General features: G+C 40.9%; 1 protein-coding gene across 3 annotated transcripts; it reads left to right on the top strand.

Annotated features, from left to right (window-relative positions):
* The first annotated feature begins 4,014 nt into the window (after window positions 1–4,014).
* On the top strand, window positions 4,015–26,395 carry LOC139659008 (transient receptor potential cation channel subfamily A member 1-like). 3 transcript variants are annotated; one of them, XM_071537207.1, is made up of 28 exons: window positions 4,015–4,030; window positions 6,350–6,506; window positions 7,284–7,446; window positions 7,695–7,870; window positions 10,074–10,181; window positions 10,472–10,580; window positions 11,244–11,389; window positions 12,226–12,362; window positions 13,766–13,814; window positions 15,079–15,178; window positions 15,320–15,420; window positions 16,738–16,913; window positions 18,474–18,638; window positions 18,966–19,080; window positions 19,263–19,429; window positions 19,646–19,736; window positions 19,951–20,010; window positions 20,130–20,228; window positions 20,622–20,692; window positions 20,884–21,040; window positions 21,854–21,943; window positions 22,181–22,350; window positions 22,448–22,577; window positions 23,065–23,247; window positions 23,464–23,532; window positions 24,512–24,613; window positions 24,784–24,905; window positions 25,504–26,395. In XM_071537207.1, the coding sequence occupies exons 2-28, from the start codon at window positions 6,411–6,413 to the stop codon at window positions 25,715–25,717; spliced, it is 3,366 nt and encodes a 1,121-aa protein (XP_071393308.1). In that variant the 5' UTR covers window positions 4,015–4,030; window positions 6,350–6,410; the 3' UTR covers window positions 25,718–26,395. The 3 variants fall into 3 exon arrangements, with proteins under 3 accessions (XP_071393308.1, XP_071393309.1, XP_071393310.1); XM_071537208.1 differs by lacking the exons at window positions 12,226–12,362; window positions 13,766–13,814; XM_071537209.1 differs by lacking the exons at window positions 23,464–23,532; window positions 24,512–24,613; window positions 24,784–24,905; window positions 25,504–26,395 and having other exon boundaries at window positions 23,069–23,219.
* The last annotated feature ends 549 nt before the right edge of the window (window positions 26,396–26,944 follow it).

Genomic DNA, 26,944 nt, shown 5'->3' with positions numbered 1-26,944 from the left:
AGGATTGAGCAGTTTACAGATGTCACGTAACATGATTTCTGGGTAATGAAGTCCTTCAAACCTTCCAAATTTCAAACAGTAATCTCCCGCTGCCACTTGAGGCCACCAAAGTGCGAAGCTGCCTAGTGCAGCGTTAATGTTATACAGACCTCATACTTGTCTGTCTCTGTGAATGGGGCTTACATTTCATAAGTTGTGTTATGCATGGTGCATATGAATGGTAAAAGGCCCCATCTTAAGCATAATCGCCTTACACATTGTTTTTCCAGATTGGATACAGACTTTGTTCAGAATTAAGTGCAGTATTGTCTCATGTGCCTTGGTTGCCTTGGTAATTCCAACACTGAAAGGCCTGCTGGAGTGAAGTAAAAGACATTAGTCAAGTATAGATTCAATTATCCATTATGGAGTTAATTCACACTGGGCTGCCCAAGTTGAGGAAGTAAAAACAAACTGTGGGTGAAGCATTTCCTGGCATGAGATGCCATCCTGCTGCTTGCTGTCTTCCTCAGACAGATACTGTGTCAAACCAGATCACAGCCACTTATTTAGAATATTCCTAAGAACTTTTTTTCAACAATATTGTAGCTGTTAAAGTGTGACAATTTTGTGTCCAATTAACTTGGTGAGGTTATCTGTATAAGCTCATTTTTTACTTTGCTCAACTACACATCAATGAATGTTTTATTATTTGATATTTCTCTCACCATCCATTATTTCTGTTGTGCAAATAAATATTAAACTCCACACAATAAAAGCTCAGTATATTGTCACTGTATTATTGAAACAGCCTAGTGAACAGCAATTTTACCTTTGTACTTTGGTTATTAACACCGACTTTATACGTTTTCAGTCAATTCTAATTGCCTTGAAGAAATACATAAACCGAAAGAAATTAGCATGATACAATTTTTCCATTTAGAGAAGAAAAGCACTCAAATATGTCTCTCTGGCATAACTGTATACCTCAGTAAAGCCTGAAAAGCATACCTTTGAGCACTTAATTATATGCTTAGAAAGAATCTAATCCGTCAGGCAGTGTGACTAAAGAGATTCCCCTGGCAAATATATTTATATTGAAATTAGCATTGTCGTTTCAGGGTGATTTACAATAACTGACAGGCATGTCACAGTCAGGCAGGAAAATCACTAGAATGTGGATATCCATTAAAAAATAAAGGAAGAATCTGGCTCATAAGTTGGTTCAGTGGATTGGACGTGACATATACGTTTAAACAGTTTTTGTTTGACTATAATTCAGTGATAGCTGAGATTTAAGAATAGCATTTGCACAAGTGAAAAGTGACATACTGTACCTCTGACCAGGAGAGAAATACAGTGTCAGAGAGCAGGCTGCCAGGCCGAGGGTATGTTCCCTAAGGACACAGCCACTCCTAAGAGGTAACCTCATTTATAAGTGATGGAACACCAACGCAGTACCACATGTCACTAGGTTCACACACACACACACACTCTCTCTCTCTCTCACACACACACACACACACACACACACACACACACACACACTTAGGTCCATTGTGAGCATTTGATGGACAGCTCAGAGGTTAATGCACTCTGCGTATCGCTGTTTTCAGCCACTTAGCATGGCAACATGTTAACCCGTCCTATTTGCACTTTATGAACCAATGAGAAGCCCTTATAGTGTAAAGCACTTTGAATAGCCCTTATGAGTGGCATTATTCACAGATGTTCCTCCATGTTGCCTGAGGATGTTCGATTGCCAGCAAAACACTCAATATGCAAATCAGGGCGAATGCGTAAAATTGGATGTAAAGTTTTTATGTGTATTAGTAATAGTGATATCAAATGCATGGGTGAGCAAGGAGCGGGAAAACATGTAAAAAATGTCATTTTTAATGGAGTGGTGACTTGCGCAGTATGCCCTATGCGTAATGGCACGAATGTATAATTTAGGCCCCAGTAGCCCCTTTCTCCACCATAGCACTGTAACCGACCAGTCAGCAGTTGTTGCATCGTTTGACAGGTGCAGTAGAGCATTGTGTCATTACCATCGCTGAATCACTAAATACACATGTTCTCCCTCTGAACTACAAGAATATTCAAATCACATTGTCATTACATTGCCACCATGCATACAGGTACGTGTATTCATAGTCAAACCCATGTGCACAAACAAACACACATTTAGGGCAAACACAAACACTTTCACAACCACTCATCCTCCGTCTCTGTTTCTCTCTGTCCATGAAACCAGATCCTGCCACAAATTTCCAAAACAAATACAACTTTATTGTCTTGTAAGCACCACTCATGTTGTTTATTTATCTAATACAACAACCTGACTCAGGTAATTCATCAAGCTCAGCTGGAGAGAGCTAGCACTCGCTTTCCAACACTGGCTCTGTTTTTGCTGCATGTGTGGCTTTTCCATAAATACTGAACGCAAACATTTGAAAGATAACCGCTGAGAACAATAACCTGGCAAATATTAGTTTTAAGGTATTAGACTTATGGTGCACAGGTGGGTCTGGACTCTGGATCACAGTAAACCCAGTGACATTTACAATGATGGATCGAGTTTTGGTTGTTAGTCAGCAAAATAGAGCTCACAGGATTTAATAAAATTGGAAAAATCTTTGCTTGTTTGCAGAGTTGATTTGCTACTTAAATATATTGCAGCTACTATAAATCATACCTGGGTCAAACAGTATTTGCAAATTATGTTTAGTGTTTGTTTTAATTTGCCTATGGGTAGGCAGATCAGTTCAAGTAAGTCAGGTAAGTTGTCAGTCACCTAAAAAAATACACTAAATGTACTTTCAAATACTTGATTACTTTACAATACTGTGATTATCTAAACTTTCTGTCACTCATTGTATTGTCCTATGTGGCAAACCCCAAACATCTGCCAACTAATAAAAGTACTTGCAAATACTATTTGACACTGGTCTGCTGTAAACAATGGCTGATCTATTTGCAGTAATCCTCTAGTGTCTACTGTACTTGATTCCTTTAATTAATGACTTAGAATGTATATGCTAGAATGTATATTTCAGATTTAGACAATAACCAGCCTACAGTCTCAGACGATTCTTATTCCCTTGATGCCTTTGTAATGCTAGTATAATCCCTAGTTAATGATATACCTGATCTGATAATCCTGCCTGATAAAGAGTATGTCCACTCTTAATTCCCACTCTCTTTTTCCCTGAGGAATATTCCTTAATCCCCACCGTCAACAAGGAGGTCTGGGAGGTCATTGTCAGTCTATCTTGACAAGAGAATCACTTTACTTTATGAAAACGCAGCAGAAGGGGCCTTATCCCAAACACAGGCGGCAGAGAGAACATAGCTTTCTGCAACAGAGTGTTGGTTTGATAAATGGTAGACGTCTCGTGCAGCCGGGCGGTCAAGTTGTTTCCGTGGTTTGTTGAACATCTGAGTGGAACTAATAATGGTGTTTAGGAAAGGTGACGTCTTTATGATTTTTATGAGCTTTCTAATGTGGACAGCTCTGCACACTGGAGGGGCTGGCAGAGCCTGTCAGGACATGAACACATTCTCTGGTGCCTCTAGTGGAATAAAGGAGTCAAGTCTGTATATATCATCATGTGAAATGAAAAAAAAAAAACCCCAAAGAGAAGAGAGAAAGCTTTTCAACACCATCGTGCAAAACAGAAAAAAATCACATTTCAAGCTGTATGAAGTTTTTGCAAAAAGTCTACATAATTGATAAACATCCAGATGCATTAACAAAACCCCATTATGAGTCTGGAGTCTGAGTCAGACATCAGTATCATGTTCATACAGATGCTTTATCTGCCTAATGTGTTGCCAAAAGCTGAATCTCCTATCACATTACAATATGGGCTTGTCTTGTTCTCTGTGATAACATCATGAGAGAGTCCTTTGGTCACAAGGGGCAGCGCCTTGCCTCCATTAGGAGACAGAGAGGGTGATAGCTCTCCACACACTATTTAAAGCCCCTTTGCACCAGTCAGGAGAACATTCGGACTGCTCAGCTCAACATCAGCATCACCTTAATATAGTAAGTACAAAATGTCTCTCTATTTATATGAGTTTTTGCTTGCTTGGACTGTGTGGGTATTTATTAAAAACTATGAGGATAAAATAAATTGTTATATAAAATGTTCTCAGCTTTTCTGTAACCAGCGGAACATCAGCTCTTCTGTGAAAAATGTGTTTCAGCTCAAAATTACAGGTGATTTTGACTCTACAAATGGCAATCTGACTTAGAAAATTTGATGCAATTTAATTATTGGAAACAACTATTGTGTACAGTTTAACAGCCAACAAGTGGTTTGTGCACATTGAAAGTACAGCATCAAACTTCCTTAATTGAAAAAAATCCTGTCAGCATTTCATTTCATCATTTATTTCTAAATTAATAACTCACATATGAATAACTTAAATTTTAAAATGTGAGCTCAGTCTTATGTAAGATATGATATTAACATAATCCAGTAATCTAGTGTGCCACTTTTAATTAAATTCCAGTTCTTCCATTTGAGTGTTGATGATAAAGAATCCATTCTTTATTAAGAATCCATCCATTATTAAACCTTGACTAATCCTTTTAATAATACTAAAGTAATTAGGTTTGGCATGTTACATTAGAAAACATTTCACCCAAGAGAATTAATAATACCTCTGTATATAAACAATGATGAAATACTGTATACATGTACAGTATGAGACTATGAGCGCAAACTCCTTGCTGTTTGTTTAGTGGGGTCACTGTCAAATGCAATTATATCTGTCACCTGTTCTTCTATTGTTTGGGAAATGTGTTGACCAATGCCCATCGGTGCATTGCTGGATGATTGCATGGCTTCTGCAAACAGGCTCAACAGTGGCAGGCTCAATTACTGAAACCAATAACTCTCATTCACTGCTGCTGCGTAGAAAGGACAGGAAGGATGACGCAGATCATGATCAACAATTAACCTCCATTAGTGGAAAATTAAGTAAAATTTTCTGCCACTTTAAATAGCTTCTAACCGGTTGTATCTGGACTGCACAGCGAAGGGGACATGCAGGAGAGTACAGATGATTGGTACAGTAGCAGCATTTGTTTTGCATAATTGTTAATCTCACGGTGTGTTCAAGTCTGTCAGAAACACAGTCCCACTGTAAGTATTGATTGAAAGCCAGATCCAAGCATCAACAGTATTAAAATATTGTGCAAATGCTTCTAAATTATAATCAAAACATTTACCTAGGTGAAAAGGTGCTTTACAGTGTGTAATTACAGTATGGGCAGCCTATATCGAATGGCCTTTCTGGCTCTCCCTTCAACAGAAACTGCATGGAAACAATTTTAGATGTGTAACACGCAGAAATAGCACCCTTAAAATTTTAGCATAAGCGAAGCCCCCCTGAAGCAAAGACCACGTTGTTCTAGTAAGAGCTACACTCTTACTTTATGATTCTGCTCTGCTCTTTATGTACCAGTCAAACCAATCCATTACTAATCTGCAGAGCTGCCAGAGGAGAAGTGAATTAAATTGATCGCCATGGTGACCACAGCCACCGAGGTTATAGTTAATTATTGATCCCTCATCTGGAAAGAGTCATTCTGCTCACCATAAAGGAACCACTGAGGGAGCGAGTGTCTGCAGAACCTGCGTTCAGCTTCATTGATGTATGCATTATTGCTTGAGTGTGTGCCGCTGGCTATCCTTGCATGCAGAAGTGCACTGTAAATCAAGATTGTGTGAATAATCCAGAAACCAAATATAATTTCCGTGAAATTACCCCCATCCACACACGGGATAAAACTGTTATTCTGACTTGAAACACAACTTAGAGGTGGCATCTATCAGCCACAGTATGGTAAGGAATACACCCAAAGAATCTGAATTCCTTGAGGGTCAGAGGTGATTTCCTATGAGAATTCCCTAAAGTAATTCGCTCACCAGTGTTATTTGCTGGTTGGCCTTTGGATGTGACTCGGGGGCTCATACAATACAATTACAAGGTCTTTTTCCATCCCGCTCACCCAGACTGTTCCCAAGGACAGCAGGGATAGACTCAAACAAGCTGACCCCCCCCAGCTGTGAAGAACTTAATTGCTTTCCTCAACAGAAGGGCTTCACCCTCCAAACACTCAGCGGACTTGAACGCCCTCCTTGGTAAAGGCAAAGTCATCTGTGCCCGTTTCCCCTCATGGCGAGAACAGCCTATGGCTTAAGGTGTTATTTGCCCTCTCCGTCACGTAACACGCCATGATGCTCTGCTTGCGTGTAAAGCAGGGTTTATGTACTCAATTGAAACTATGGTGGATTTGTTTTCTGCTATTTTTGTATTTTGCTGTATCTGTGTGTGTGCATGTGGTTATGTCTAGACATGTTTTCAGTGCTTGTCTGCGTTGAGTGACAGTGGCACACGCTGTAGAGCAGCTCCTGATGAACTTCGGCAGGGAGGTCGCCCGGCAGAACAGTTGTTACACGTATGTGATAGAAGATGAGGATCCCGCCCTGGCATGCCGAAATGTGTTTGAGGTAAGATTGACATCAGTGTTCGGCAAACACTAGAAACTCTAAGGAAAGTTAGGAAAATATTCTGTATAATAAGAATAATAATAATCTGAGTTCATTATAAAAAGGTCAAAAAATATATAAAAGAGAAAAAAAAGTTAGGAAATACATCCAAAGAAATGTGTTTAAAAAGTAAAAGCATAAAAACAACACAAGATTATAAAGGGGGCACAATCCAAAAACTTCTATAAACTTCTATAAATATTTATGATATGAGGAAGGTTTATGTAACTTCACATCAGTAATCCTACCCCTGCTTGACCTGAAAGTCATTGTGAATAGGAGAATAGATGTTTACATAAACCAGAGACAAATGCAGTCCTACGATTCAGACAAATAGCTGTTATGTGATACCTCATTGTTAACTATCAACAAAAAAATATCTCGACTCGGATACACATGGACCATCCAAGTACTTCCGGGGATACAGAAAACTGGCTTAATGTCTATTAACACTAAAAGGTTTTGCTCATCTGAGCTGCTTGTTAAATGTAAAACCTTTTACATTGGGCTGCCCTTGACATCAACAAGGACTGTGTGATGGCAAGAATACATAGAATTAATAACTAAAAATGTGTTGTTTATGTTTGTGTTTGGGAATCTATAAGCAGGGAATTACTGTCTTTTCATGTTTTTCTAGTCTTAACTCTAGTCTTAATTCTATTCTGTTCTATTCTATTCTATTCTATTCTATTCTATTCTATTCTATTCTTCTCTCCAACCATCCCCATCCCTATCTAGCTGGCTGAGAAGGGTGACCTGGCGCTGCTGGAGAACCTGGTGAAGAAGAGCCCCGAGGTCCTGAGTGAGAGGGATGAATCTGGAGCCAGTCCCCTTCATCACGCCGCGGCAGGGGGCCACGTCGCCCTCATCCACTTCATCACCACTGTCATCCCCTCAGAGGGTGAGCACGCCTCCGTCATCAATCATAAGATGCATGCCAGAACAAGTAAAAGACATGTATTGTAAATTAACGTAATTCTCTCAATGTAGTGAAGTTCTGTATGGAGCAGTGCGTTTCATCTTTATATGGTAAGGTATGGAGCGCCGTGTCTGATGTTTATGTGAGTTGTGGGTGCATCTGTGCATCTTTATGTCTATGTTTGTGTGTATGTGTGTGTGTGTGTGTGTGTGTGTGTGTGTGGGTCCCAGAGGTGAACAGCTGTGATGGGCAGGGCAGTGTCCCGCTACACTGGGCGGTGGAGAGGAACCAGGCAGAGAGCTGCAGGGCCCTTCTGGACCTGGGGGCAGACCCTAATATCCTCAACATGGCCCTCCTGTCCCCTCTCCACCTGGCTGTCAGCCATGGACACAACAACCTGGTGGAGGTGAGGAACTACTATGAACCTCCAGGCTATAGCATGGACCACCAGCTAATATAAGTCACTCAGTTGGTCAGTAGGGACTGTCGGTCCCAAAAATAAGAAAAACAAAACACTGTGCATGTACAGCTGCAGGATACAGAGATACAATACCTATAACTTTCTCTGTCTGCTACAGTTATACTTCAGCTTATTTGGTAGAGCAGTGGGCTTTTATGCAGCGGTCTGGGGTTCTAATCCCAAGGTTGGCAATTATAGCTTTTGTATTTGGTTTCACAGAGCCAAATAAGTAGCAGCTTATCACAAATTATTTTTTGGCTGAGTAGTGGGGGAGCTTTGAAACCTATCCAGCACAGTTGTGGCATTGGGATTTACAGTCTCTGAGCTCCAGATTGCTCAAAGGCAGAAAAAGAAGAAGAAAAATCTTAACAAAAACAATAAGGCTCCAGCACCTGCACTGTTTTGACCAGTAAAAAACAAATCCACTGTGACACTTCAGTAAGTTTGGATGTCCACCAAAAAACATTCAAACAATATACACGCTTCTTGAGCAATACATCTTTTGGGATGGTCTCTGCATCTCTGTGGCCTCTGACCTTCCTCCCAGGTTTCAACCAATTCTACCAATATCAAGCAAAGACTGACTTTTGCCTCATGTTGTTGCTGCTAGGTAGATCAGCTAACAATCAGTCAAAGGGTTCATCATAGTAAGTCAGAGTAAAATCTGCCTTTAAATTCTAGGCAACAAGGGGATGGAATGAATTAAAGAACATTCTGAAAAAACTGATCAAACCTCAAACATTTCAGGGTGGCAATTGGGTGTGTTTCATCTTACAAAGGTTCATGTTTTATGTGTGGCCCTGGGATCAAACCTCTGTGTCAATAAGCATCCACCCTACTGAAGTGTCCATGAACAAGACACTGAATCTTTATCAGCCTTTTGACCATGACCTCTGACCTCCCTGGAGGGGGGCAAGCAAAAAAGGAATTTCTTTACAGGGATCAATAAAGTATCACATCATTATTAAACAGATTTTATGTCATTATTTTTGTCTGCAACAACTTAGACTATTATTGCCAGGATTTTTCCCAGGCTCAGCTGAGGGCATCACAAGCCAAATTCAGGTCAGGCAGTCAGTCAGTCAGTCAGTCAGGTCGCGCTTAGTGAGATGATGCACTTCTTCAGATGGCCTCTAGAGGGCGTTTTTTTTTTTTTACTGTGAGATGCAGTGTTTCCCATACAGAAGCACAAAATCAAAATTTGGTCAATGTGTAGAAATGGATCTAAATCAATCTCTAATGCACCTGATGTGCGCATTATGTCATGTCTGTAATTTGGAGATGTACAGACAGCAGACCAGCAGCATTGAACTCAATCCACAGAGTCTCCTGGTGTGAAAACAAAAGTGAAACTGAAAAAAAATCCACAGTCGGGGATTTGCAGACAGTAACTCGTCTTTGCTGCCCTACAAAATTTAACGGTAGGTGCCTTCAACGTTACCTTGTAGTATTAAGCAACGTTAGTGGAATTAGTGCTTCAGTGCATAGAATTGAACACGCGCTGTGGGTCTATACAGGATCTGTGCTTGTTTTGATATACTGCATTCATTGCCAATTGAGGAAATTCTCTTTTCGCCCTCTTGTCATAGGGCACAGGGTCAGCTAGGTTACAGCACCAATGGAGCAGGGAGGGGGTCAGTGTGTTACTCAAGGATACTTCAACAGGTGTGGTCTCCAGTATGACCACACCTGGGGCCCCTCTGGAACAACCTCACTATGCCATCATGCTGCCCAATGTAGTTTTTAAAAGTTTTCTCATCAAGACTCCTAGTTTGAAAGAAGGATAGAAGGTTAAGATAAGTTCTGGATATACAGTAGAGCTAAAAAGCAAAAGAAAAAAAAAAGATACTAGACAATCATGTTATCACGTCAAATTGTTTATAAGACCAGCACCGCATGAACTTGTCACCTGGAGCAGCTACCGCATTCAAAATCCTTGATCCCTTGTCGACCGACTGATTTGTTTACTCAGACAAAAACCTGACTCAACCTTCTACTTGGAAAGACCTTGGCCTGTTGTCCCCATAGCATTTGGCAGCTGTCCACTGACACACAGCGCCAGTCGAGGGGTACAGACATAAAGGAGAGATGAGGACAGTAAGGACTGGATGCAGCTCACTGTAAAGTATTTATCACCTGCCCCCTGCAGCTGCTGCTGTCCTACACTGCTACAGACTCCAACCTGCAGGGAGACCTTGGGAACACTCCTGTGATGCTGGCCTGCTCCGTCAATAACTGTGAGGCTCTCAGCATATTGGTATGTACAGGAGCACAAACACACAGACACATTTCATTTTACTGCTTATCTGTACTAGCCTATATAGGATACACTTTCCATCTGTACAGCATAGCCTATGTAGCCACATAAAGGAGGAAAAAATTAGGTTTTCATTTTCAATCAGTTCTGCGGGATTTCATCCCAACGATTACTTGTCTGCCATTACTACATTACATTACTGCTGTGCTTTATAGTGACTGCCAGCCCACTGCAGCTTAAGAACTGTCTCTCTTTGTCTTTCTCTCCACCCATCCTCATGTATGTCTAAGCTGAAGCAGGGAGCACGGCTCTGCCAGCAGAACAAGCTGGGCCATTTCGCCATCCATGCAGCTGCCTTCGCAGGTGCAAAGAAAGCCATGGAAGTGATCCTGAAGGCCGGTATGACAAAAGAAATGATCTATCAGAAAAGAAATTGAAAGCGCTGACTTTAATGAAAAAAGGTTTCATAAGGCCAAAAGCACATTACACTGATGGAAGAGTAGAGAGTTCACTTCACTCTTGCAAACTGCATTTGTAGCTTCTAGCAGGCTCTTGAAGCCCCAGAGACATTTTGCAGGAAAATACTCGTGCTAGTTTGTACACAAACCAGACACCACAGTCTGACACTGTGTTTATCCGTGGTGGGAGGTCTGCTGGGCACATCCTATGTTGTTGAAGAAATGTTTAGTCAAAGCACAAAATATTTGTGATATTTCTGTTATTGCTCAGCAAGGGAATTAATGGGCATTCACATTCCTGAGCTATTTGAGGATGTACACAGACAGCCCACCATGAACAGGCAAGATTACACTTTACTCATTACCTCCTTCCAATAAATACAAACTCAATAAACAAATATAGTCAATGAAGTAAGTTATGTAATGGAGGGTCTCGAAATCCCCTCAAAAAAATCCTGATCTCTACAATGTCAGCAATCAAAACAAAGGAGCTTGCTTACATCAAGAAGCATTAATTAATCAAGAAAGCACCATGAGCCTTCATATGAATTCAATAAAAGTTATTCACAATAAAGAAACAATTCATTATGTTCTCTGCTGGCAGGGGAGGAGGTGGGCCACACAGCTGAAGGCCACATCAACTATCTAGACAAGTCCAAGAGCAGTCCGCTCCATCTGGCTGTGCGTGGGGGGAACATCGAGACCATCCGCCTCTGCATTGCTAGTGGAGCCAAAATTGACCAGCAACAGGTACTGGCTTCACAAAACAAAGATATCTGTTCTACCTGTACAAAATCTCACTTTTTCTAAAGTTCAGAATTGGATTGAATCACGTTTACACATGGGAGCTACAAATTCTACTGCTGGCCACTGAGCAGCTTCAGTGGAGCAATTGGGATTTAGGTGCCTCAGTTAAGGTCACTTTCACAGTAGTTGGTGAATGAGGGAAGAGCTGTACTCTTTCACTTTCTCCACTGGTGTGGGGATTCAAACCGGCAACCCTCTTGTCACAACCTCACTTCAACATTTAGGCTACCGCTGGCTGCATTCAAAGGACATCAAATGCTTTGTCAAATTTACATTATTTTTCAATCTCATTTGACTAACACCTGTAAAGCATTTCCCTGGCAAAGGATCTCACTCTTTGTGCTGTTAGAGCATGTCACTCTTATCACACCCATCTGGGAGCGATCGTTATGTCTAGCCCTGGGCTAGTGGCCAGAGCTACAGCAGGAGTAGTGAGTACAGTAATAGCTTCAGATGGCTAAATTGATACAAATTACCTCCACTTACACTGTGGAGCTGAGTGGAGCAATCGCTGGCCTACTCCTGCCAGTCCTGGTTATCTCATTAAAGGCTTGTGTTACAGCACCCCCCCTCCTGTTCAGCCAGCAGGCCTGGGAGATAGTTTGCTAATGTTACACGGGGGAAGTGTACAGCATGTATGTGTTTTCATAGTATAGTGTGTTTTCATAGGATTTTCATAGTATAAGAAGATAAGATAAAGATAAGATCCACTTTATTGATCCCCTAGGGGAAATTCGGATGTCATCATGTATATCTGCGCACTCATTATTGCTGTCCAGGTTGACCGGTCCACAGCGCTCCATTTTGCCTGCACCCAGGGTGCAACTGAGGCAGTCAAACTGATGCTCTCCTCCTACGGCCAAGTGGAGGACATCATCAACCTACCAGATGGAGCGTATCAGACCCCTCTGCACAGGTGGGCTCCCCCTATCCCTCCATCCTGCTACTGTAATCCATTCATTTATCCCTTCGTTCATTCATACATACAACAATCCTGTCCATAAGTTACTTCTATTTGTTCATTCTTTCAGTAATTAATTGATTAATTCATACATATATGTCTCTCTCTTATGCACAACTTATTTTCTTTACAAAGATCCCCACTAGAAATGTGATTAATTGTTGCAAATGGATGTAAGTGTTCAGAAATGCTTTGCATGGTTACAGTTACACAGTTTTAATTGATAGTGCCAATACATTGATAGATACTGTCTCTCTGTAATTATTTACAGCTGCTTCAGACTTTACACTTTTGGTTTACTTTGGGGGCATTGGGATGTATCTCTGGTTACTATCTGCATAATATCAACATCATTACACCATGATAAATGGGAAGGACAGAAATAAAACCCTCCGGCATGGCTAGTAGATTGCTGAGTTTTAATTTGAAACGATAATAAAGATATGAATATGTAATAAAGATATGCTTTCCACATTAACTGGATGTAAAAGCTATTTGTGTTGGCACAGACAGCAGCAGAAATTAGTGCTGACACAAGGAAAGAAGGGAGGGGGGGGGGGGGGGGGGGTAGATCTTTGTAAGCAAACGTAACCCTGTTTACCCCTTAACTGGAAATAAAATTAATCCTTACCCTAAAATATTATTTTTGCCTCTCACTCATCCTCTGATATCATTAATGTGCCATGCCTCCTAGAAATATTTGATCATGGCAATTTAAATTGCTATTGCCATTATTACACATTATTTGTGTTACATTAAAATTAACTCATTGCAGTTAGATTTTCCTTGGTGGAAACTGTACCATTTGTCATCATGAAACAGTAAAAAAAAAACTATCCACAATAAATCATTTGGAAATAAGCAGCCAAAACGTGTATTTGCACCATGTCGACCAGCTGGTGACAAGTAGCTGGTATGGCCTAGTCTAACATGACTTCTGACACACAAAAGCTACGTACAGTATGTTCCCTCCTTTCCCCAGACATTGGGTCATCTGTTGGTAGGAGGTTTCTGGATTATCAGCTGTCTGAAGACCCTTCATTTGTGGAAATCATCCTTTCCACCCCTTAAGTCTCTCTCTCAGAGCAAAATGTCACCACAGTACCAGGAACTGGTTGTTTAAAGTGCGTCATTAAAGTGAGTCATTACAGTGCGTATCCCGGAGATGTAACCAAGATGTAACCAAGGAGGAAAATCTGTTTGTTATATCATGCTCTGACGACACAGAATTAGAGAGAATCATCCTAGTTCTCCGTCTGACAGAATTAGTAAGACATTGAGTCACAAAATCCTGTGTTGCTGTTGTAGGCTACAGATGGACGAGCTGGTTTACAACGATTCTGTGTTTACTTTTCCAGGGCCACTATATTTGACCACACAGAGCTGGCAGAGTACCTAATTTCTTTGGTAAATAAGACACACACACACACACACACACACACACATTACACTGTATCTGTGGCTTGCGCAAAAACTCTGATGTTCAGTCTTGTACCAAGTGTCTGACATGCTACTAAATGTGTGTGTGCTACAGTATGTGTGTCCTGCTACGGTCCTGTGGGTGTTGTGGGTGTTGTGGTGTCGTCTTGCTAATGTCCCGCCACATGTGATGTTGTGTTGTGATGATTCTGTGCCTATAGAAAAGTTTTGTCTTGTTCTAGCGCTTAGGGAGTGGTATCAGAGAGAGGAAAACAGCATTTTTTTTTCTGCAGCAGGTACTGCAACACTGTAAAACACATTTTACAGTGTATCAAAAGCTTACAGTGTATAATAAAGTGTGGTGTTCCAGGTGAGGCTCAACCTCTGCATTGCTCTGCTGAGGTTTTACAAATCCCATGTGCTGAGCAATGTGTAAAAATCTTGGGTCTATCTCCAGCTACTCATTCATTTCTCATGCTTGGATTTCATCTAGTGACTGGCTCTTTTCCGCCACTTAGCCGACTGTGGTTTCAATGCCACCACTAAGCACCTCTTAGCGCAGTAAGTGTTAAATGTGCATTGCATGTTTAAACATCAATGTATCTTTAACAAATCGATTGTAATACCTTGATATATTTACCACAAACAAATGAGACGATGGGTAGCCTCTATCTCATGCCAATAGTATTATTAATGCTAGTGTTTCTCAAAATTAAGACACATTTACCATAATCACCGTTGCTTCCTGTTGCAAAGAGGGTTTTGCCTCTTGTCCTCCTCCCCCTCTCTGGTGTCGCCTTATTTGCTTATTAGGTTAAAGGTTTTCTCTTTCATTTTACTGAAGAGGATAAACATGTCGGAAGTGATTTTTCAGCCTTTCACTTCTTCCACCATCTGCCAATGCAAGCTTTAGCTGAAGAACAGCGCCCACCCAGCAGATTGCCCACAAAATCCAGCTTGGTGGCATATAATGTAAAATGCAGTGTAGAGGCTGGTAGAGGCTGCCAATCTTTTCAGCGATGGTCTCATTTGTTTATGGTAATTCTACTAATGTCTCAAAATGAATGTGGCAGCGATTTATTGATGTTAAAATGCTACACAGCACCTTTAATTGCGATATCTTGAATTCTACTGTGGACATGGACATTTTGTCTTGTTTGTATTTACACCCGGTGTATACCCTGCTTCTGTGATTGGAAGGGCTAAAGGGTCAGTTTAACAAGACTAAGGTTTAAGTGTTTTCTCTCCTTAGGGTGCAGACATCAACAGCATTGATTGTAAGGGTAACACTCCCTTGCTGCTGGCTACGAGCTGTGGAGCGTGGAAAACTGTGGCTCTGCTGCTGTCAAAAGGTGAGCTACCGTACTTCACCGCCAGCAATGCTCATATCATTTGCATGGTGCCTCATAACTCATGTGGTGTGTGTGCGTGTGTGTGTGTGTGTGTGTGTGTGTGTGTGTGTGTGTGTGTATGCATGTCTTTATATTTTTTAGGGGCAAATGTAAATGTGAAAGACAGATCTGGTTGTAACTTCCTTCACCTCGCCATCCTGCAGCCCAAGGGTCTGAAAAATCTCACAGAAGAAGTACTGCAGGTAGCCTGAGTCCATGTGAAGGTTATCAAAGGTATATTGCTTAGAGAAGGATGTCATTAGAGTTACTGACTCTACTCATTACCTTCCTTGAACAATTTGCCTTGAGCCGAGCTGCATGCATTCATGGCCAGCTGATTAAGTTCATTACCCACTCACTGAGCCAAATGATAATTCTTAAAAAACATTAAAAGATTTGCTAAAAGCTACAACGATGCCGAAGTGAAATGAAAAAGCTTCCAAAATAAGCCATGAGAGAAGGGTGATGAATTTACACTGCGTGAAATTGATCTCTGTGTATCTGAGTGTGCAAATTACATTTTTACTTATGTAATCTGTGTGTGTGTGTGTGTGTGTGTGTGTGTGTGCATGTACAAATGAAGCAATTGTAGAAGTTACACAATTTACTCTGTGCAGACTGCTGCACTAGACTGAGTGGAATTGTTTTGAAAATCCAGATTTTTGTTCCATTTTCAGTCATCAGAAGGTGGCGAGTCGTAGTTTTAAAGAGATTTGTTCTGCAATATGCCTATTCATCTCTATACCTACAACATTTGAGAAAGAATATGCTGCAGGGGTTGTTGTAGTATGATTGGGGGATAAGTGTAGGATAAATACAGGATGGGGGAATTTTTTATGGCTACCATCGTATGCACACTTATGTTTTATGCATGTGTGCTTTGTTGAGTACACATACTGTATGTGATTATGTATACATACACTCACCGAGCACTTTATTAGGAACACCTGTACACCTGCTTATTCATGCAATTATCCATTCAGCCAATCATGTGGCAGCAGTGCAATGCATAAGATCATGCAGGTACAGGTCAGCAGCTTCAGTTCATGTTCACATCAAGCATCAGAATGAGGAAAAAATGTGATCTCAGTGACTTTGACCGTGGCATGGTTGTTGGTGCCAGACGGGCTGGTTTGAGTATTTCTGAAACTGCTGATCTCCTGGGATTTTCACGCACAACAGTCTCTAGAGTTTACACAGAATGGTGCGAAAAACAAAAAACATCCAGTGAGCGGCAGTTCTGCGGACGGAAACGTCTTGTTGATGAGAGAGGTCAGAGGAGAATGACCAGACTGGTTGGAGCTGACAGAAAGGCGACAGTAACTCAGATAACCTCTTTACTACTGTGGTGAGCAGAAAAGCATCTCAGAATGCAACACGTTGAACCTTGAGGCGGATGTCACTTTGGTAGCCAGTTGACACTGAGCTGAAAGCTGATACCTACCCAGTATTAGTATGGTGTTCCTAATAAAGTACTCGGTGAGTGTACATGAACATGTTTATAATGTGTCTTGCTTTAGCATAACAGCGTGAAGGCGTTGCTGAGCAGTGAGGATAATGAAGGCTGCACCCCGCTACACTATGCTTGCAGACTGGGTATCCATGACTCAGTAAAGAACATGCTGGGCCTCACAGGACAGGTCTGCCTGGCGCGCAAGTCCAAGGACAAGAAGTCTGCGCTGCACTTTGCTGCCCAGTGAGTTGGATTGGTCCCTCTGGGCATGACTTTTCCATACCATTAAACTAAACCATACCGATTTGGCCTGATTTTCACTTTCTGCACTTGCTTAAAGTTTGCAACTTTGATCAGAAAAGTGCCAAGTGGGTGACAAATTAATTGAGGCCAGTTTGCTTTGTAGATACTCTGTTCCTTTCATATACTGTCTGTTATATATACTGTAGCCTACCATATTAAAACGGCAAACAATTAAAATTCACAAGCTTAGCAATAATTCGCTGGCTATCAAGTGCCATGTATACCACTGTATTACTGCTAAACCTCTGGAGCCGTCACCCTCCACCCTTCAACTTTACCATTGCACAACTGTTTCAGCATTTACTAATTGGTTTTGGAGAAAGAAAAAGACAGAATAATGTCACATAATTTATCTTTGTTTTCAGTTATCTATAATAATGGAATTAAAGCAGGGGTTGGTCTGCTAATATATTACACATGGTAGACATACAATATTTTACCTCTCAAATAACTAGAGGAGCACTCAAGGAGAAGCAGCTATATGCCGACCCTGTAATAAAAAATTACCTGTTCCAGTGGTGGCTTAAGATCACAACCCTGACACCGTTCTTCTAGCTACTTTGTAACAAGCACTGTGTATTGATCGATGACACCACTGGAGCATAAAACATTAATTCCCAAAAGCCTTTGAGTTACCATCTTGCGATGGCCAAGAATTGTATTTCTGTGATCAAAAAGCAGTGGTCAGATGAAAAACGAACCATGCAACTGAATTAATCTCTGTGCAATTGTTTCAATTAAGTGAGCAATTTCTGGACTCAAAAGCTTTTTGACAATGAATTCCTCATACTCTGACCATTATCTTATCAATTAATCAACTATACCACAATGGACTTGTCATGAGAATAGAATCCAATTAGCAAGGCACATGTAAAGGAATGTTACTGATAGTGTGAAATGAGTGCTCATTCAACATTATTGTCATTGTTTTATGATGTACACCCATTTCATTAGAGATAGAAGGCAAATGAAGGCCATGCTGTGATATCACACTTTTTACTCGGTTCACCCACCTCATTCCCTTCCCCCACCTCTCCTATAAGAGACGCTGGCAAGAAATGCTGCTGGCCTTCTTGGAGACAAAGACAAATCATAGGATCATAAGGAAAGCCAATAAGTCAGTGCAGTTTTTTCCTCCTTCCAGCTTGGGGTGGCATGAGTCATTAACGCTCCCCAACACTTTTTACCTTTAGGCAGCGGGTTGGCATAGTGAGTAGGGAGCCCATCCTTCTACCAGACGGCCCAGGTTCAATTCCTGGGACAGCAAGCATCTGCCCTGCTGAAGTGCCCTTGAGCAAGACACTGAATCCCTACTAAGTACAGGGACAGTGCTGTAGCTCACCCTGACCTCTGACCTCCCTATGGAGTGCGGCAAGGGAAAAGAAGAGAAGAATTTCCCTTTCACGGATCAGTAGAGCATAATGAAAAGAAGAAAAAAAAACTACTTCTTCTCTTCTTATTCCTTGAAGACACTTTATCCTCATCCCCGTTTCCTTTCAGGTATGGGCGCATCAATACCTGTCACCGATTATTGGAGACCATCAAAGACTCTCGTCTGGTAAATGAAGGGGATGAGCAGGGCCTGACGCCACTCCATCTGGCCTCAAAGGGAGGGCACACCAAGGTGGTGGAGCTGCTGCTGCGCAAGGGGGCTCTCTTTCACAGGTAAACACAAACACACACGGATGTACAGAAAACATGCACGATCACACACCAGCAAATGCCACACGCACACATACAGTATTTTAAAATGAACTCCCATTACTTTTACTTCCTGGAAAACAGAGTATCTTTCGTGACCTCATGCTGCACTAGTAGACGTAAATATAAATTTCTAACCAATAAAACCATCGGATTTTTGAACAATCCCGCACCTCTCCCATCAGATAAAACTGCCTTTTTCTCCCTGACTCATATTCCATTGGTTTAGACTTTTGTACGATTCCTATACATGTGACAGATACCTGTTGAATGTTCATCTCTTGTCCACAGTGATTACAAGGGCTGGACCTGTCTGCACCATGCTGCATCTGAGGGATACACACAAACTATGAACATTGTCCTGTCAGCCAATGTCAAGTTACTGGATAAAACAGACGAGGATGGGGTGCAGGAATTACTTTAATTTAAAAAAGCATATTATTGATTGATGCACTTACCTGTAATGACACATTTGAGACCAGACTTATTTTTGCAGTTCTTAAGATTTACATATGAGTTATTTGCAGACAACAGTAATCTAATCAGTAATACCACTGAATAATATAGACATCGACGTCATCCTAACAGAACACAGCACTCCACATCGCAGCGAGAGAGGGACACGTGGCCGCTGTCCGGCTCATGCTGACTAGGGGGGCGGAGATCGTCCTAAACAAGAATGACACATCCTTCCTCCATGAAGCACTGCAGAATGGGAGGAAGGACGTGGTCAATGCTGTAATTGACAGTGACAGGTATGTTGGTAATACCAATGTGTATAGAGAGCAATGCTATCAGACAGGGTAAATTCCTTGCAGTAAAAGCCCGAAAAACTTGAATGGTGCAGGTGTTTTTATATGACTGTCTCTAGGCTATATGATTGTTGTGTTCCAGTAATAGATCAACTCAGCTTGTGTAGGCTATGCATTCGTCCAGCATGTAACCTGTAATTTGTGTTTTTATTATTCCAGATGTGCTGAGGCTTTGAAACGGTTCAAGTCCGACTCTGTCAAGCAATGTCCGATACTAGGCATGATTGAGATTTTGCCTGAGACCTACAAGGTTCAGCCCTAACAACAAAGAAAAAAAATAAAGCATGCTTATAACAATGAGTCATAATCTTTGATGTAGTTTGCTTGTCCAAGGCACAGTAATGGTATACAACACATTCAATACTTCACTTTAGCATTGCTTTTTCAGAAGATGCAGTATGAACAGAGAACCACGCTCTGAGGCCCACAGTGTTAACTCTGTGTTTTTCTCCTTTTCTCAATAGCACCTATTGGACCGCTGTGTGAGGGAATCAGATGATGATCCCAACAGTCCAGAGTACAATGTATTTCACCTACAAGCTGCCCAATCAAAATAACACACTGATGATATTCAATGTCAGATTTTATTTATATCAATTCTATAGCAACTACCAGGTAAAATGTATTTCTGTATGTGGTGTAGATCGAATACAATTTCAGATGGCTCCAGGCTCCTATTGCATCGAAGAAGTATGCAAAAACTGACAAGACCCTGAAGGTTCAGCCACTAGCTGCACTGAATGTAAGCATCCTTTCTACTCAAACCTAATTTTGCTGCAGCAGAAAGCACAAGAAACTACTGTCCCATAGTTGATAAGTAAGTTGATAAGTCATATAGTCATCCAGCTAGCAAACCCTCTTCTGTTATTACACAATAGCATTGTAATATTCAACATAATATGAACACACAGGCAATCTCATCTTCCACCAAATGTTTGAATGGAAAAAGTTCTCTATGCCATGTTGCTGAATGCTGGCCTCTGGCTGCTTATGCTAGCCCACATTGTTCCCTCTGGAGATCAATAAGATACACTGACTTTTAAATCTTCAGGCTTTAGTTGACTTAGTGTCCTTTCCTGCTTGTAGAAAATGTACCATTAAGTAGCGGGCTATTTTTCTGTTTCTGTTTCCGCAGGCGATGGTGCAATACAACCGCATCGAGCTCCTCAACCACCCCGTCTGCAAGAAGTACCTGGAAATGAAGTGGTTTGTATTCAATGTGATTTAACCCCTGAGAGTGGTGTTTCTCATTCTGGCATGTTGTGACTACAGATCAGGGTGGGAGAAGGGAGATTTAACCTACTGCACACAGAATACCAATCCTTTATTATTTACTGTGAATGCCATTCTCCTGACTCTGTAACTGGTATTGTCTCCTCCACTCTTGTAATCCACAGGTTGGCGTATGGGAGCACGGCTCATGTGCTCAACATGTTTATATACCTGTTAGGGATGCTGCCCCTAACTTACCTTATAGTGACTCTGAGGCCCACTATGAACACCACTGTCCTAAGCAGCAACAATATCACCATGGTGCCCATATCGTTCATAGAGGTACAAGCAGCAATGGTGCTAATGAGTAATGAAGTTGAGGCTCTAGTGAATTTTTGTGTACGATCAAAATGGTTTGACTGCCTATACAACACAGCTTCAATGAATAGAAACAAGAAACTGTACTCTCCATAAGGAATACTGAATGTATCCTTAGATAAACTGGAATAAAAGACATATAAGCTAACACCTTTCACCCAGGTGATTCAGGGCCATAGCTTTAAGATACAGCAGAAACCAGAAGTGAAGTTGATATTCTGATGGCTACATAGAATATTACGCAATGTCACTCCTCTGCAACAATATATGAACACTGCAACAATATGCTTTCACATACATCTTTCACTCGCTCTCCCATGTAGTGGAAATATCCTGTAATTCATGTGGCCTTGTGAGCCAGATGTAGTTCCTACTGACAAGACTATTTTCTCTTCTATTACTTTTAATTACTTCAATCATCATTATATATCCATTGGCCAGGTAATAACATTGTCCTTGCCCTATTGTGTAATTTACTCACTTTCATAATGAACTGTGAGCTATCTGTCACATTCACTGGCAGCAAGGTTAGAATGCCCATCGTCTAATTCAGTGTCTCATAGAGGAGGAAAAATTTTTGCCGTGCTTACATATTTCATCAACATTATGCCACAATAGATTTGCATAAAACATCACACCAGGAAGCTGTTCAAGGTGCAGCAGATTCCGTTTAATGAAGGCTCACCAAAGGTTTTATAATGCTCTCTCTCTATGGCTTGTCTTCTGTAATTCGCATCCCTCGCAGATACAATCAATCTGAATACTGTTCTTCCACAGCAAAGTCTGTTCTTGTCCTTCTGCATGGTGATGGTGCTGGTCATGAACATCTACGCCATAGGGAAGGAGCTGGTGCAGCTATCGCAACAGGTACTGCGCTGTCATGCAAGTGTCATTATTTCACATAAAGCAGTTTTGATAAGCAGATTTATTAAGCTATTAAAAACAACAGTGTTTACAGTGTAATGAGGAATTTTTGAGTACTACACGAGGCAGTCAGGCCTGCTGCTGAAAGTAGCCTTAGTTGATGGTATCAAATGGCTATGAAGTTGTTATGTCTAATTGTTTTATATTTTTACTGAAAATTCTTTCTTTGTCATTTGGAAGCGCTGGAAGTACTTCAGGGATTTCTCCAACCCGTCCGACTGGTCCGCAGCCGTCTTCTCTCTTTTGTTTGTCATTCCACTCTTCTTCAATCTAGAGGGTTCTTTACATTGGCAAGCAGGGGCAATGGCCATTTTGCAATCCTGGATTGGCTTTCTCCTTTATCTCCAGAGGTGCGTCCTGTCATAAATAACAAACCAGCATTTCAGCACACGATGGGTTTGTCAGGGTTGATAGGCTACTAATTGGAATTACTTCCCATTTCCCCAGGTTTGAGCACTTTGGTATCTACGTTGTGATGTTTGGGGAGATCATAAGGACATTGGTCCGTATTGTAATGCTGTTCCTGTTCCTGATGTTGGCTTTCGGTTTGGCTTTCTATGCGCTGATGCTCAACCAGGTAGGAGAAGAAACCAGAAATTTTAACCAAGAAATATTTTTTGTCCCTATTACAAGCAAGTCCAAAATGAGAAAGCAGTTTGCCATGTACTGTGTATGTGTCATGTATTGTATGAATGCTATTTAGTGCAGTGCACACTGTGCAGTGTACAAAAGCCTGCTCTTCTCTCGACTGACCATGTGAATCCTGGTGAAACACACAATCATTTATTGATTGCTTCTATTAAATCCACTTAAATCATTGAGATTGAAAAATGCAGATGAAAGAGGAGATGTGTTAAAGAAGAATTTTTAAGCTTTGAGACACCTGAGAAATGGATTTTGGGTTTAGGGTTGCAACTCAATATTAAGCTGGCAGTATACTCAGTACATGTTGTATTATAATTAATACAACAGGATTGTTTCATGTCTTTATTTTGATAAGCTACAGTATTTAATAATAACAGTTAAAATTGCATTGTCATTGAGTGCTTTTGTTTTTTCCTCAGAAAGAGTTTGACACTGTGCCGCTCTCAGTGATGCAAACTTTTGTGATGATGGTCGGGGAACTGAACTACCAAAACAACTTCCTGCAGGTCTATCTTAACGATGAACTTCCCTTTTCTTCGCTGACATACTTCATTTTTGTGAACTTTGTTCTGCTCATGCCAATACTGCTGATGAACCTAATGGTAAGCATATAAAATCCATATGACGTTTTGTTTTGTTTCCCTTTGATGAAGTATTGGGGAAAAAATTTATTACAGTGCATTGCCTCCAGCTATTGACTCCCTAAAGGCACCTCCACTTTTCACAGAAACAGGAGGTCAATGCTACTAGTTGATGTTAATTGCTTAACATAGTTAACATAGATGGTTCTTATTTGTCTCACTTTGGTTGTGTTGTAGATTGGTTTAGCGGTCGGAGACATTGCTGAGGTACAGAGAGATGCTGCCCTGAAGAGAATGGCCATGCAGGTGTGTATGGAACCAGCTAGTGATAAATGATATAACTATGATTGAAAAAGAACATTTATTAGACAATGTGCGATGCAAAATATAGAAGATATCGCAGCTCTTGCCCTGCTTACCCAGTACTTACCCTTTCTGTCTGCCCACCCATGATGGGCAACCGAACAAGTATGAAGTATCTGAGAAGCAAGCAATGTAGATGACTGTATCTACACTGTATCGTTTGGTGTTTTGGATCAGAGGACTTTTTTAATTTAGACGTGGAACATGGACATGTAAGATGCAATACTGATTTCACAAAAGAAATAACAATATGAAGCAGGAGGTGACAAATACAGACACCTGCACAAAAAAATTACAAAACCCAATTATGGAAGCCTGGTTCCAGACTTCTGAATCGCGTCCCGCCCACTTTTCAGAGTTTGTCGAGCGATTCAGAGAGTCTGGTGCTTGTTCTCGCTTGGAGAAACAATCGAGCCAATCAGCGCCTTTGTGGGCGGGACTAAAGTTTGAACTGTTTGTTTTTTTCACTGGGTTTCGGCAGAATAGATTTGTTGAAATCACCCTCTTACTGTAACCAACATATTGTCTTTGCAAAAACTGTCAGTCACTACGTCACTCACTAGTGACACACACACACACACACACACACACACACACACCACACACACACACACACACACAGAAAATGATTAACTAGGAGGCTGTCAGGCTGAATAATGGAGTGGTAACGAAATGGCCATTCAGTCTGAATATCAGGCTACAATTATGGCTTTATCTCAACAATCCAATCTTTGCATAAATTCAGCCTATACAATTGAGGCATTTTTTCTGTGAGAATCAATTAATGTGACAGAAGGAGAATATAACTATTGATCCATGTTTAGATTCAGAGTGTACAACTATGGATCCAGCAGAACTTGTTTATAGGAGATTCTTCTCCAAGATCTCACCTCTGACTGAAAATGTGACTTGTTGACCCCAGATTGACCTCCACACTGCTCTGGAAGATAAGTTGCCTTATTGGTATATGAAACGAGTCGATAAACCCTTCGTCACCGTCTACCCCAACCGCAAGTGCTCCAAGGTATGCTCTACGCTTGCAATTGGAAACAGTGGTGATGCTGAAAAACATATATATCGCCGTGTCTTTGTAACTTATTCCACTTCAGCATTTATCTTTCATAATTCACCTATTCCATTCAGATTCAGACTCCACTCAATTTCATTTCTAATCCTGACCACTTTTGACAACAGACCTATTTAAAGCTGTTAATGTTCTGGGGTGAGGCGGAGACAAATGAATTCCGGACCCGTCCGAAGACCAACTCACACAACTGCACTCCAATAGAGAATGAGCTCCAGAAGCAGAAGTACAGGTAAAGTGTGCAAGACTACACAAATTATGAATCACATGGTGAGATTTGACACTGGGCCCCTTCAAATGTACAGTTTTCCCAGTTGTTCCCTGAGAGTACTTTGAGGAGACATTTTTATGTTCCTCTGAATCATAAATGTATCCCGTATTGCCAGTGAGATGATGCACCAGAACTGATGGGAGACTATTATGCCAAATACAGGCTACTACTTTAATGTATGCAACAAGCTGAAAGTGGTCTGTCACCTCACGCATAGTGCACACTAAACACTATAGAGAGCCAAAGTGGGAAAGAACTAAGGGTATTTAATTATGTTTTTGATGCATGAGCAGCCTCTAGTGGATACACACACACAAGGGCCTGCCTTTTGACACCAAAATGTATTCCTGTCATTCAAATGGCTGTAATTAATGTCAGTAAAGACGTTTCCCAACTGTGCTACTAGTTTGATGAGTTAATTGTTAGCCACTAAATCCCATTACTTAATAAGCATGTGGCACCACTGGGCAGTACCACACTATCTACAAATCTACTCAAGATGTGAACAAGTCTGTCTCTGAGCCATACGGTATTCTAAAACTAATGTTCTCCTCTGCAGGCTGAAGGAGATGTCAAGCATCCTGGAGAAGCAGCACAACCTCCTGAAGCTCATCATCCAGAAGATGGAGATCACCTCGGAGGCGGACGAGTACGATGGCCCTGTGCACGTCAGAGGGGGCATGTGGTCGAGGTTGAGTCAAAGTAGATCCGGTGGTCACAGTGTGTCTAGGTGGGTCCCACTGATGAAGGCCATCGAAGCCAGGAGAAAGTGAGGAGGATAAAATGAATCCAACATCTACACTATAGCAACAACTGTCCAGTTACCACTACATTATAAAATATAGCATGAGCATATTACTATACCTTAATATATTTCATTATATCAAGATTATATCAGCTATACTTTTTGGATTTTTACCCTCTTCAATGGCTGTGCATTAGCGGTTGTGTAGACAGTAACTAAAGAAGTCAAAAAGTGAAAACATATAGCTGTGCCACCAATTACACATCTTGATACAATAAAAATACATTTTGCCTTAAAAAAGGAATTAGTTTTGAATGAACACGCCTACTTAATTCAAAAGTATGGTACTAGCATTTTTGTTTTAGTTAACATTCTTACAGTATGTCCAGTACAGGACTGCTAACTTACATCAGTAACCGATTGATACACCAATGCTACTGTCATTTTGTGCTATGTGTGCAATTTATCCATACGTTTCTGCATCGCTCACACAGTTGCTCTGTTTCTTGTAATACCTGAATGTATTTGTGTCTTCATGTGCAACATATGCACTTTCATCTCTCACACATTACATTGTTTCATCTCTCCTGTTGTGTCACTACTTTGTGCACTTGTGCAGTGAGTTAAGAGTGTCTGTCTTTGAATTTGAGCAAAAATATAGGAATAAATTATCTCAAACTATTAAACATGAAAATGCTATGTCCTATCAGTTGTCATCAGACTTCAATATTTTGGTGTGTGTATGTGTGTTGGTGTGTTTGTATGTGTGTGTGTGTGTGTGTGTGTGTGTTATTATATATGTGTCTAAAATGGGATTGATGCACTGGTGAGTTGTCGCCAGGCAGATTTAAAGGGATGCGCTCCACACTAACATGCGACACAGATAGAAGTTTACAGCTCCAGTAAGAGCTCAGAGGAACCTCATTATTATATGTAGATAAATTAGCATCTCAGTTCTAACTAGGATTTCTATATTAATGAATAAGTCCATGCAAAATTGTGAGTTTTTCCTTAGTATGTGCGAAATGTACGCCAAGATACCCATGTAAGCTTAGATAGATATATATATAGATAGATAGATAGATAGATAGATAGATAGATAGATAGATAGATAGAATCATCTTTTCTCAAATGTTACGTATTATAAATTACAAAATTAGATTTACAGTGGTATCATTCCCACAGTACAGTATGTGAACCAGTGGATGAGTCACACACTCGTCTCTGCAATGCAACCAAAAGACAACAATGACTT

Source organism: Centroberyx affinis, unplaced genomic scaffold, assembly GCF_046629955.1.
Source record: "Centroberyx affinis isolate AG114_WGS23_722 - 3 ecotype Tasmania unplaced genomic scaffold, CSIRO-AGI_Caff_v1 ptg002994l_1, whole genome shotgun sequence".
In the NCBI taxonomy this organism is placed as follows: Eukaryota; Metazoa; Chordata; class Actinopteri; order Beryciformes; family Berycidae; genus Centroberyx; species Centroberyx affinis.
This window is presented reverse-complemented; position numbering and strand designations above follow the sequence as displayed.